Here is a 14,874-nt window from a genome sequence, read left to right on the forward strand (position 1 = left end):
AATGATATAAAAAGAACGGATAATGACAAAAGGTCTCGTCTCAAATGATGTATGGATTAGTCTTCAATCCCGGCAGACGTCAAATGAGCTTTGTGATATGCAGCTGAAGCGGTTAATAAGAAGAGCAAACAACGTCATTTGTGCCAAATAAAATTTATCACTGATATCTGCATGACAATTAAATTGATGATCATTAACATCTGGCTCTACTTAGGGAATGTGAAGGTCCTAAAATGTGAGGCTTTCAGCTCCATCTCCCATTGCATCTAGACCATTGTGGACATAAATAAGAGCGCCAGTGATTGCTGAAGCCAAAGACGATGCTAGGAAAGCTGCGGCATTCCCCACCTCCTCTGTTCCATTATAGGTTAAAATGCTATTTCGATATACAACCAGTTGCAAATAGAGAGCTTCAGTTATTTGATGACTCGCCTGCCGACATCTCTTTCTGTAAGGATGCATTTTCCAGTGAGTAATCAATCATCATATCAATAAAACCAATTGCTTTTGGCATGGCTAAAAAATGTAAGGAATGACACTGTTATGTTTGGTAAAATAGCATTATAGGAACCCTTACATAAGAAAAACTCAAATCACTACAATCAATTGTTGAAATGAAGCAGCTCAACAAAGCTAACATGGACCAGTTTAGTGAGATTATATTTCATTGGTGAGAGGTAATTGTTAACCTGTAGATATTGTGTTGACTCTAATTTTATGTTTCCTTCCAGCTTCGAGAGCCAGCACCTAATCAAGGAAAGACATTTCATAGATACGATATATTCATAAGAAACATCTGTCGAAAGAGAAACAGATCTTTAAGTATGCTACTCAAATAGTACTTGTACGCGTATCACTCTCCAGAGCACTTCTTGCTAAGCTCATACCTCCACCACATCTGAACAAAAAAATGTTCCGGAGGGGAAAATCAGACAATGAGAAACTTGATCATGAAAGCAAATGGCGTTAAAAGCAGCATACCCTGGAATGAAGCTTTCAGAACCCATGTACGTTAGAGAAATTGAAGCACCACCTGTAAGTTACAACAGCCAGTTTAATGTCTAGCATGCGGTTGCATTTCAGATAGCATCACGAGGAGATGTAATATTAGGAGTAAGTAAGAAATGTGCCTGGATTCATTATTGGAACGAAATGCTTGAGTAAAGAAACAAAGGAGGTAGTCGATGCAGAGAGAGATCCGAGGTATCCGTGCCTTGATGTCTCCGGAGGAGGCTTGCTAACCTGTTCATGATTTCTTACAGTTGAGGTGCATAGCAAACTCAAAGTAACAGCACAAAAACGACAAAAAAGCCAAGAGCTGAACCTTGGGCCCATTTACAAGTGAATGGACAAGGGTATCAATGCTGCCAAAATGCCGTTTTACAGATTCAGCAATCTCCTACGGGGACGCAATTACAAATTAGTCAATCATCGTGCTGTTTGTTAATTGTTTATATAGGAACTTTGGAAGAACAGGACATCTTATTCAATTATGGAATTGATCATGAAGGTCCATGAACAGCAACGTGTGGAAACATAAATGTGGACCCAAGAAATATAGGGAGGCAGTGTGTAACGATCAAAAGAAATGTTTGTTCCTATATGACCCCAATAATATGATCCCCCAACACCGAGAGGGAAATAATAAAAACCTTAGAATAATGTACGCCATTTATATGGTCAAATGAATTATTATTGCATATATATGGCGCCTCAAAATTCAAAATTATACACAATTCCATTAGCAGAAGAGCATCACAGAAAATGGTTTACATGCCTCCCACGTTATTTTGCTGCCCTTAAAAATAATGATGTTAATTTACATTAAGAGTTTATGGATATCGCTTCTCTGATGCACTTTGATCATGTGCTTATAAGATCTACATAAACGATGGATTATACCTGAACAGTCCATTTTTGAGGACATGCATGGCGTTTGTTATTTTTTACCTGCACAAAACAGCAAATATGAGTATAATCAAGAATTTTTTTGTAAACTAATATAGTCGCAACACCCATAACCATCATAAGAAGTATCGTTACATTTTTAGGAAAATCCTCAGGATTATCATAAACTGCATCCAGATGGTAAACTTTGGAAATTTCCATCAACAAACCATTTGGTAACCTGAAATATCAAATTCAACATACCAATGAACATAGACTCAAGGCAGTACAGTATGGGGGTGTTTGGCACCCCTCATTACATGGGAATACAATGCAACCTCATGTTTGGGGCACCAATGCACCCTAATGGAGCAAGTTGGCGCATTAACTAAACCCAACGTTACTCAATAATAGTTGGGTTTAGCTAATGCGGCTTGCCATCTTTTTTTTTTTCCTTCTTAATTTTTTCCCTCTTAAACTAACTTTGTTATAATAATAAATAAATATAATTTTTTAATATAATATAATATAATATTTTATTTTTATTTGCATAATATATTTTTTAATATAAATTAATAGATTTAAAATTTAATACTCAATAATATTATATTATATTTTAATTTTTACTATACTAAAAATATAACTAAATAATATATTATTTAATTATATTATAATAACTAATATATAAAATTGATTAATCTTTAATAAGTTAATATAACAAATAATAAATATTTAAATTTGAATAATATTAGATGAAAATTACTAATATAAACAATTAATAGATTATTTAACACAATCTATTTTATTAGTGAATATGTTACAGCAATTGTATCACTTTATTATTTTGTGATCATCTTGTGGTATATATAAACTTTTATTCTATCATCCTAGGGTGATTTTTCAACTAATCTTGAAGATTTTAATTATTTATTTATGTTTTTATATTACTTAGAGATTATTTGATTAAATTATTTGTTTCGATCTTTACTTCATAGGTTATATGTTTACAAAATATTGAAAAATACATTTTCGAAAACTTAAGGCTATAAGCTTCGATTTTTATGAATAATTATGATATTTTTATTTAAATGTTAAATTTATAAAATTTAAGACTTTTATATTTAGTATTTTTCTAAGTACTAATAAGTAATATTTTCTAAATATATAATTTAAATTAATCACAAAAAAATTAATATAGTACTGTGCAGCACCAAATCTTGTATAATTAAAAATTAATACAGTATAGTGTAGCACCAAACATTATACAATATTATTATAATACAATGTTAATGCAATACAATAATACACCTGTATTAAAATAATACAATATAGCATAACACAGTGTGTCAAATGCACCCTAAGTTCATGTGATAACATGTAATTCAAAAATAAAGATTTGTGTAATTACAAGCGTGATTCGTCAAATTTCCCATGCCGCAGGCTGCTTTAAAAAAATGTTAACAGCCTGCATAAAGCAAAAATAGTTAGTTAGAAAACACAATTTTGGCAGAACTCGAGCATGTCTATTGTCATAAGAGAATTAAGTTTGACTATTTACATAGAGGCACCTATGTACCAATGAGAATTTCAACACCCGTAGCTGCGAGAGATTTTGCAATTGCCCAACCGTATCCATTGTCATCAGCGATCGCAGCAATAAATGCTCGTTTATCTGCTAACAATTGTGTCATTGAAAGATGTTTGAAATTGGCCAGTACGTGTAGCACATATCAACTCTATTGCGATTTCGCGAGGCAATCCACATTGATGTAATGAAAGTGAGGGGCCCACAACAATGACAGACCGCCCCGAATAATCGACCCGTTTGCCAAGCAGAGTCTCACGAAATCTTCCCTCTTTTCCTTCAATTACATCTGAAAACGACTTATAAATCTTATTATGACCATCCCTCATTGGCTGTCCACGGATTCCATTATCAAGAAGTGTATCCACAGCCCCTATACAAAGTTTTTCTAAACGTCTTTCCAGAAACTCCTTTATCATTTCGTCCAAGAGGAATAATTCCTCTAATTCTATGAATGATTGAATTAAAATTTTTGAACTAAGCCCCTCCAAATCTAACTGGCTGGGTCCGCCTCGCTTATTACCAAACTTATCTAGTTCTCTGCATCTGCAAGTTTGAATTGATGTGAATGTAGATGTTCGAATGATATGGTAATAATATAACATGTAAAAGAAATAATATATATATAAACTATCCTTAAATTTCTAGATTTGTAATTGTGACTTTTTAATGAGACAAACAAAGGGAAAGAATTTTGATCGAGTTTAATTGAAAGAGGACTGGACGTTTAAAGGAGGTGACGAGAGAGAGAAACGAATGGTGAAATGATTAAAAAAAATTTCCTTATTATTTTAGATTATGTCATATGTGGAATAAATAAAATTGACCCACTATATTAAAAAAAAGGTTAACAAAAGATATATACCCCATTAAAAAAATAATAATTTTCCTTACGGGAAGGAAATTAAGTATTATTTTTTTGTGGTTCATTTGCCTAATCTAGGGCAAAGAGTATTAGATCTGTGTGCGTCTCTGTGTGGCAACAAAGTCACGAACCAGCAGCTACAAAGTCACAAACTGGCAGCTACGAAGTCATGAACTGACAATACGTATAGGCATGTATAATAATAATAATTGAGATACCCGATGTAAAATTGATGCAATATTTGTTGATTGAATTGCATTATACATGAGCATTTAATTAATACACAGGACAATAAATAATTGTGACACGAGATACAAACTATATATCCAAAGTAAGTATAATATTTAATGTTTTATTACACTTTTACACATTTGGTGAACATTTATGTATTATTTTTATGGTACTACATTTTTTTATTGTATTAAAAAGATTGCGTATACACTCATCTCCTTTTTCTATAAAACCTCACACGCAGAACTCCATCTTTGCATCTTCACTTGAAAATGTCGAAAAATTCAGCCCAATACCCAAAGCAATACGGTATTGGTATTGAAAAATTTTTTGTAGGGAAGAGCTTTTTTGTTACTGGGGCAACAGGGTTTCTCGCAAAGGGTATATTTTCATTTAAGTTTTATTTTTAACACACTATTTTGGTTTTATTTTGTGTGTGTGTGTGCGCGCACATTCTTTTTTATTACTAGGACAACAAGACTTCTTACAAAGGGTATATATATTTTAAGTTTTATCTTTAACACACTCTTTTTGTTTTATTATATTTATTATTTTTTTAAAAAAATTGGAAATTGTTTAACCCCCTACCTTTTCTAAAATTCAAATTTAGTGGCCAGCTAAATAAAATTACATGAAAATCATTCTAAGACAAAGTATTTTAGAACATACAGTGTAGGAATCGACGAGCTATAACCTTGAAATGTATTAATATTATTATACTATTCAATTTTCTTTTTCTTTTTCAGTTCTTATAGAGAAGATATTACGAACAGCGCCTGAGGTGGGTAAGATATTTCTTTTGATCAAGGCAGAAAGTGAAGAAGCTGCATCGAAAAGATTAAAAGATGAAGTATGTTGGTTATAGACTTTTAAATATTACTGTTAATTCACTAATTTTTTAGATTTTACTATTTTGTCCCAAATCTTTAATTTCTTTGTTATTATTATTTTTTTGGTTGTGCACTTTCAGGTCATCAATGCGGAACTTTTCAAGTGTCTTCAGCAAACTTATGGGGAATGCTACCAAGATTTCATGTTAAATAAATTGGTTCCTGTGGTAGGAAATATAAGTGAAAGTAACCTTGGATTAGAAGGAGATTTGGCCAAAGTGATCGCAAATGAAGTCGACGTAATTATAAATTCTGCAGCTAATACAACCTTACACGAAAGGTTATAAACTTATAATCATTTATGACCTTGATTTAATCATATTTATATCAAATAGAAAGTGATATCAACTAACTAGTCTAGCTCTTCAACAAACTAGTGGTAGATCCATAAAATTTTTAGAAAATCTTTTTTAAATTTCAGTTAAAATGTTTATTTGTCCTCAATAAAAATTGTGATTTCTTTCCATCGGTTTTGAATAATATATATAAACAAATAAGCTCAAAAGTATATTTTCATTGTCAAAATCTCTTTAAAGAATACATTAAAATTTAAATTTTTTTAAAAATACTTGAGAAAAACCTAATTTTTTTACAGTAAATTAAATTTGTTCCTACTGATCTTGAAATCTGGGCAACGACACAATATATATTTTTAAAAAATATTGCACGTAATTATTTAGATACATAATATAAGTGGCATCATGTAGTTTAATTTGAAACTGCAGATATGACATTGCTATCGATATAAACACAAGAGGACCTTCCCATGTCATGAATTTTGCGAAAAAGTGCAAGAAGATTAAGGTTTTTGTGCACATGTCGACAGGCAAGTGTCTAAAACCTATAATGTTCGCAGCAGTCAGCAAGAACCTATGTGAAAAGAAAATTGCAATTTTGATTTCCTTAAGCTTTTGCCTGAAATCGAGGACTAAAATGTTGTTACCCTTCTTTCAAAATTATTTGCAGCATATGTTAATGATGGAAAGAGACAAGGAAGGATTATGGAAAAGCCCTTCTACATGGGGGATACGATAGCAAGGGAATTAAACTTCAATAACTCCAAAATTGAACCAAATTTGGACGTTGAAAAAGAAATAGAGTTGGCTATGAAATCCAAAAAAGCCCTTGAAAATGATGAAGACGCTCGAAAGAAAATGAAGGAATTGGGTTTAGAAAGGTGATAAAATCCCCCTTCACTTTATTATTTTCTTTGTTTAGATTTGTTGCTGCTTCGTATATGTAACATCTAATTGTTAATTAGGGCAAGAAAATATGGATGGGATGTCACATATGTTTTCACAAAGGCTATGGGCGAAATGATGATTGATACCTTGAAAGAAAATATACCGGTTGTGATCATTCGACCTAGTATGATTCAGAGCACTTATAAAGAACCATTCGCTGGTTGGATACAAGGAAATAGGTATCGGAAATCAACTTTTGTTGTATGTATATATATATTGTTTCAGAGAAATTTTTTAATATTAATTGTTGGTATATATACTCTCTTCTGTAAACTATTATCACGTGTACTCTTATATATCTTAGATTCTTGTCATGTGCAAATAACCAATGAATTAAGAGTAAATATAGATACATGACACAAGAAAACCTAAAATTAATTTTTCCATTATTTGTATATGAGATTTTAGATATCTTATCTCCCTACCCTACTTCTCGATTCACAGGATCTTGGATCTTATGATTTTGTACTATGGAAGAGGGCAGCTAAACGAGTTTGTAGGAGTCCCTAGTGGAATATTGGATGTAGTAAGTAATATCAACCATTTTACTCAAATGGCTTTTTCATTGGTGGACCATGATTCTGTACTCATATAAGTTTTATTTTAGCAAAATAGAAGGGAATTTGCACATGATTGATAGTTAATTAATTAATATATATGCATAAAATTTGACATTTATCCTAACCACTTAGTGATATTTTAGAAAAATGTTAAAAAAATTTACACATGATTGTTAGTGTTTTGTCAATTTTGTTATCCAAATATCAGTGCTCATTATTTTAACATAAATATTGGCTGCTACAGATCCCAGTCGACATGGTTGTGAACGCAACGTTGGCAGCCATCGCAAAGCATGGACAAGTGGTCATACAAAAACCAGAAGTCAAGGTCTATCAAATTGCATCATCTGTTACAAACCCATTAGTTACCAAATATCTTTTGAGCCTTCTTCACGAACACTTCGATTCCTCGCCTTTTCTGGACTCAATGGGAAGCCCAATCCGTGTTCCATTAATGAAGCTTTTCACTTCCATGGAAGATTTTTCAGCTCACCTTTTGGATGGTGCCATGCAGCGAAGCATTATTGGATCTTCAAATGGCGAGCTGCTGGCTCAGAAACAATATGAAATTTTACGCAGAAAGGAGTTCGCTAATGTGTACCTTCCATACGGATTTTATGCTGGAAGGTAATATTAACTAATTAATTTGAGGTTACTGCATCAATATATAACTCTATTATAATTATTCTTTGGCCTAAAGTATTATTTTGTGTTCATGCATGATCTCCATGTGCCAGGTTTGATTGCAGCAACACACTGGGGCTAATGCAGATCATGAATGAAGAAGAGAAGAAAAAGTTTGGATTTGACATGGGGAGCATTGACTGGAAGCATTACATTACAAATGTTCACGTACCTGGCTTAATGAGGAATGTCATGAAGGAAAAGAGAGGGGAGACATTGGTGGGAGCTGGGAATAAAATTCCAGGGGGGCCAAAATTTTATAAAAGTAAACTTTAAGGAGTAAAGGTTAAAAAAGTGTATTTAATTATTGGGTTAAACTGCTAAATTATTAAACTTACGGGGCCATATTAAAAAAATAAAACTATGTTCTCAGAGCTGAATTTATTAGCTCCGCCCCTGATGGGAGATGTCTAGTAGCTGCTGTTTAATGACCATGTGAATCATGTTTAGTCATGTTACTACTTTACATTAATATTTTGATTTTAATAATAAATCGATATTATAAAATTTATTTTTATTAAAGGGAAATAATGAAAAATAGGCCCTTCAATTAAAAAAATAAATTAATAAATGCCAATAAATTTTTGATGAATTAATCCTCATTGTTACGCATTTAGTCTAGAGGTGGTTGATTTGAGTGAGTTATTGGAGACTTGATGCATCTTTGGTGACCGGAAGATGCAATGCTTTTGGTCTAACTGATGTTTGGGCTATAGAGGGATTGATGAGAAGGAGAAGAGGGCTTGGAGGAGATACTTCACCATAAATTATGTATTGAATTTAATTAAATGTATGTTATTGTGCGCGATTGCATTTAATTGTGGAACAACAAGTACATCTTTCAATTTTAAAGTGCCATGATTTGTATTCAAGGAAATATTTCCAACGTTGAGAAATATTTAATCCTTGACCGTTGCCAACAATTATTTTATCACGACCTTTATAAGACGTAATTGTATCGAGTTTACCAGGATTGTTCACCATATGTGAAGTGGCTCCTGAATCTGCATAGATACTTTGATCAGAGGTTTATTTTATCATGACCTTTAAAGTCTAGCATGCTGTTGCATTTCAGATATCATCACGAGGAGATGTAATATTAGGATTAAGTAAGAAATGTACATGGATTCATTATTGGAACGAAATACTTGAGTAAAGAAACAAAGGAGGTATCCGTGCCTTGATGTCTCCTAAAGAGGCTTGCTAACCTGTTCATGATTTCTTACAGTTGAGGTGCATAGCAAACTCAAAGTAACAGCACAAAAACGACAAAAAAGCCAAGAGCTGAACCTTGGGCCCATTTACAAGTGAATGGACAAGGATATCAATGCTGCCAAAATGCTGTTTTACAGATTCAGCAATCTCCTACGGGGAAGGAATTACAAATTAGTCAATCATCGTGCTGTTTGTTAACTGTTTATATAGGAACTTTGGAAGAACAGGACATCTTATTCAATTATGGAATTGATCTTGAAGGTCAATGAACAGCAACCTGTGGAAACGTAAACGCGGACCCAAGAAATATAGGGAGGCAGTGTGTAACGATCAAAAGAAATGTTTGTTCCTATATGACCCCAATAATATTGATCCCCCAACACCGAGAGGGAAATAATAAAAACCTTAGAATAATGTACGCCATTTATATGGTCAAATGAATTATTATTGCAGATATATGGCGCCTCAAAATTCAAAATTATACACAATTATATTAGCAGAAGAGCATCACAGAAAATGGTTTATATGCCTCCCACGTTATTTTGCTGCAATTAAAAATAATGATGTTAATTTACATTAAGAGTTTATGGATATCGCTTCTCTGATGCACTTTGATCATGTGCTTGTAAGATCTACATAAACGATGAATTATACCTGAACAGTCCATTTTGAGGACCTGCATGGCGTTTGTTATTTTTTACCTGCACAAAACAGTAAATATGAGTATAATTAAGAATTTTTTTGTAAACTAAATGCCAATAAATTAATAATGATAATTTCTATATTTTTTATTAATTAATCCTCATTGTTATGCATTTACTCTAGAGGTGGTTGATTTGAGTGAGTTATTGGAGACTTGATGCATCTTTGGTGACCGGAAGAAGTAATGCTTTTGGTCTAAACGATGTTTGGGCTATGGAGGGATTGATGAAAGGGTGAAGAGAGGAAAAGAGAAGAGGGTCGTTAGAGGGGATACTTAACCATAATTATGTATTGAATTTGATTAAATGTATGTTATTATGTATGTTATTGTGCGTGGCAGATCACATTTTACCAAATTATTAAAAATATTGTAAGATGTTAATCAATAATAAGGTGATACATGGTCATCGCACGATCTACTTGATTGTGACTCATTTACAATTTATGGGCAGTCCAAAAGAATAAGAATTAATGATAATAATGATTAACATGTTAATTTAATGTAATTACAACATAAGTAATCCGCGGGGTGGAGATGTCAATCATGGCGAAAAGGGGACATGCAAACCTCTGATGTATCCCAATTGCTGAGGTGTAGTCTAAGTAGGCTTGGCAAAACTCCGGGTCTAGTTCGGGTTTGGTGCAACCCGGGATCGGACCGGATGCCAAAAATTGAAACCCGGATCCGGACAAAACCCGGTTTTTGCATGTTCGGTCCGGGCTTGAGCCCGGCGTGTCCCGGGTCCGGGTTTTGTCTTCCGGGCTTCTAAGCCCGCAAACAATTATTTCAAAAAAAAAAATCTTTCATTTTAATGATACCATTTGCAAATCTTGCCATGATGGCATACACGTATGTCCAAACATAAATTCCCGGAGTCTGTAACACCAAAACCATGAAATTCAATTAACTAGAGTACCGCAAATTGATTGTAACACCAAAACCGTGAAATTAAATTAACTACTAGAGTACCGCAAATTGATCTAATTAATTATTGATAGGCACATATTAATATTATTACATAGAAAATCTGGAGCATATATTATTCAGAACATCTTCAAGGGTATAATACGGGTTTGTGATTATTCTTAAATGGTGGGACTATTCTAATTTAAATTAGAGAAATAGTTAAATACAAACTTATAACATACTAACAATACAAATTTTGCACAAATAATAAATAAAAATTCATCGAACTTCTAACAATCTAACCTAAACTCATTCAATCTATATATATATATAAAAATCAATAACACAATAAATCTAAATAACATCCAACATATCATAAGTTCATAATTATGACACCAATTATCAATACAACACATGAAAATCCTAAAATGTTCAACAACTCAAAAAATAGTTCATAAAAGAGTCAAAACACTCTCATGTAAAATAAATAAATAAAAAGTTCATGTCTAATTCCAAATAAATAAATAAACGTTCATGTCATACTACTCGTTGACGCTTGTGGCTCATCATCATCATCCGAAATTACCTCCTCTCCAGTAAAAATCTCATCCTCCGGAACTCCACCTTACAACAAAAATAACACATTAAAATTCAAAGCATTTTAAGCAAATAAATACTACTAAAATATAATTCAAATAACTTTATACCTCGAAAAGTAGAAGCCCAAATCCAATTTTGAGCACACATTAAGGCTTCTAAAGTGTCAAGAAGAAGTTTACTACGATGCGGACTCAAAAATCTGCCCCCGACACTAAAAGCTGACTCAAAGGCAACGGTGGATACAGCAATGGCTAAGATATTCTTAGACTGTCTAAGTTTGACTTTGACCAATCAAGCTCATTTGTCCTGTAACATTATTTATTTATTAATTACATTTTATGTATTTTTTTTTAATCTCATTAATGTCGTATACAATTTGCTTGTACTCTTAGTATTCAAAAGCACTAACTGACCTATTTGAACTTAAATTCATGAAGTCAATTTCTTAAAAAAATAATAAATTCATAATTAATACTCTTAATTTTAATTTTTATTTATTTTAAATATGCTTAAAGCTAGCACTTGCTTGCACCTATACATTTGTGATCAGATTTGCGCTGAAAAGAAGAAATTTGGATAACATATATCATAAAGAAAAGCAAAAGAAAAAAAGAAAGTTATTGAGGAATTCTACTGTTTATTTTTATTTAATTATAAATTTCGTATCTAAGCTATGTGCTGCCAAACTTCGAGCTACTAGCTAGGAAAAATGTGGAGGACCCAGTAGTTCCTATCACGATTAATTGTAATTTTTAAAGTAAAGATATTAATAAAATCTTTGAAATCACCAATATGGATAAGACGAATATAAATGAATTCTGGGTTTGCCTCCCAACTTGATACGATCATAGTCATAGATATCATTATCCCCACAGTTCACAGCATTTGTGTATGCTTTAAATAGCTTTTATATATTCTCATAACAATAAAATTGATCAAGTTAACACAATGCATTATTTGGTCTGACCATTAAAACATCATGGGTCCATGGCCATGACCATTTTACTCATCAAGTGCACCAAGAAAAGAACAAATTGGTATGTATGTATGTATGTATGCATAGACACTCACTTAAAATTCTTATGCAATATTAGATGTAAGGTTGAAGTTGGAACAAGTGGTTCGCTCGAACAGTAGTGAGTTGCCGAAGCCAAGTCTTGAAGTGTGCTAAATCAAACTGAAGCAGATTATTTTCCAGCTGACGCCCGCCAATGACAATGGAAGTTCGAGGGTTTACTCCTCCATCCACAAACCTTAAGCACAATACATCATTTCCAATCTGCACCGTTGAGTTTTGTCCATGGACACTCCAAACCACGTACTTATTGTGGAAAACAAGATCGATTTGAGGCACAAATGGCCCTATACGGGTAAAGCCAATGTCTTCCAATAGTATCGATCCCCCAACACGGAGAGGGAAATAATAAAAACCTTAGAATAATGTACGCCATTTACATGGTCAATTGAATTATTATTGCATATGGCATCTCAAAATTCAAAATTATACACAATTCCATTAGCAAACGAGCATTACAAAAAATGGTTTACATGCCTCCCACGTTATTTTGCACTTAAATAATGATGTTAATTTACATCAGAGTTTATGGATATCACATAATCATTCACTTGATTATATGCTTGTAAGATATACATAAACGATGGATTATACCTGAATAGCCCATTTTGAGGACCCTGTCATTAGACAATTCAGTTTGACTATTTAAATACAGGCACCCATTTACCAATGGGAATTTCAACACCCGCAGCAGCAAGAGATTTTGCAATTGCCCAACCGTATCTATTGCCATCAGCAACCCTAGCAATAAATGCTCGTTTACCTGCTAACAATTGTCTCAGTGTAAGATGTTTGATATTGGCCAGTAAGATTAGCACATATAAGGTATAGGAACTAGTGAACGTGCAAGAGGCAAAGAATCACAACAATGAAACATGACTCTGACAAACATGAACGCATGATATAGCACAAAGACAATTGGGAACACAGAGAGCGGTACGACCTCTCAAATCCACAGGCAATCCTGATAAAGGCTTGTCCTCATCTAAGCTCTTATAACAACCTTTACAGATTTAACAGGACCTGATGTGAAGTTCCCGTGCAACTGCTTTGTTGTTGAGAAGCAAGTTGCAAGCCTTTTAGGAGATGACTTTTCATACTTTGTAGCGAAAGTTGCTTTGCTTGACATAAAATTTTTAGTAGAAAAAGAAATGCAAGGCTTGATAGTTGCCACTTGAGTGCAAGAACGCGTTGCCGCAGACATTTTGAATAACTTAAATCAACAAAGATTCTTCAAATTCAGTTGAAATTGTCACTGCAAGTAAACAACACAACATTACGCTAATTCATCACATAAATGCGTATGGCAAATATATTTTTCATCTATATAGAATGAAGATCAGGTGCGTGCTCGCACTATAAGCTGCGTGCTCGCACTATAAGCTGCGTGACTCTATGCATCTGATCAACTCCCCCGACTCTCTCTATTATACATAATTTATTTTCAGGTGCAGATGTCTGTATAAATTTTCGTGCGAATGTGCACTAGAAAATGACTATATCAATCAATATATGTGCGTGTGTGAATGCCTTAAGTAGAAATTAAAATGTTAGAGACCTTCCAATATGAACAATGATTGATCTTCATCGTTGAATCAACATCATGCTCAAGCATTAATTCAATCAAATTTGGCAAGAGATAATCTACATAATGCTGTATGAATTATTGAAAAAAGAAAATACCGTATCAAAATCAAACACATTTCACAGAAAGCATAGCATATCAAAAGAGAATAACCCAAATAAATCTTAAAAATCATTGATATATAATTTCGTACATTATTCATAGAAATATCAAACACTCACCCACTGTAACGCCTAGATTTTCAGCTAGAAAATGGATACTTGAAAGGGAGAAAATATTGGGTTCAATAATTTATTTTATATTACGTGCGTGTTAAGTGTAAATTCGTTTCAATAATTTAAGTTTATATTACGTGTGCGTTAAGTGTAAATTAGTTTCGACTGTGAGGGATCTGCACCGGATATGATTCAATAATGCTTAAATGCCAAGTACATGATTCATTACTTCAAATGTTACGAATATGATAGAATCTGAAGCGAAGTTACCCGAATACCCTTTTATTTAATTCAACTTAATATTTTCCAATTGAGTTATAGACTTCTAGACTTATATTGTTCTAGACTTGTCTAGTAGTCAAGAAGTATGGCATTTTCACATAATTATATTTTATTAAATTTTTTATTGTAAAATCGGCAAATGACCGAAGAGATTGGATGTAAAATTCTATATTTTTTAAATTCAAAACTTCTAACTTTACATTCACTAAAATTCTAGACTTCTCGACTCGAGACTTGTCAAAAAATCTAGAAGTTGAGAAGTCTAAATTACAATATGAAACTTACATTCTAACACTAAACTCATTTATCAACAATCAACAACATAAATCCCACAAAAAAAATGATAT

The 14,874-nt window shown here is 32.8% G+C and overlaps 1 protein-coding gene and 1 pseudogene across 1 annotated transcript; one reads left to right on the top strand and one right to left on the bottom strand.

Moving 5' to 3' along the window:
• Positions 1-12: 12 nt before the first annotated feature.
• Positions 13-13,693, bottom strand: LOC102620133 (enoyl-[acyl-carrier-protein] reductase [NADH] 1, chloroplastic-like; annotated as a pseudogene).
• Positions 4,790-8,453, top strand: LOC102628980 (fatty acyl-CoA reductase 2, chloroplastic-like). Its single transcript, XM_006492806.4, has 9 exons — positions 4,790-4,949; positions 5,315-5,418; positions 5,539-5,738; positions 6,184-6,284; positions 6,425-6,635; positions 6,720-6,881; positions 7,147-7,228; positions 7,507-7,889; positions 8,000-8,453. Exons 1-9 carry the CDS (start codon positions 4,841-4,843, stop codon positions 8,220-8,222), a joined length of 1,575 nt encoding a protein of 524 aa, XP_006492869.1. The 5' UTR covers positions 4,790-4,840; the 3' UTR covers positions 8,223-8,453.
• Positions 13,694-14,874: the final 1,181 nt, after the last annotated feature.

Source organism: Citrus sinensis, chromosome 6, assembly GCF_022201045.2.
Source record: "Citrus sinensis cultivar Valencia sweet orange chromosome 6, DVS_A1.0, whole genome shotgun sequence".
Taxonomy (NCBI): domain Eukaryota; kingdom Viridiplantae; phylum Streptophyta; class Magnoliopsida; order Sapindales; family Rutaceae; genus Citrus; species Citrus sinensis.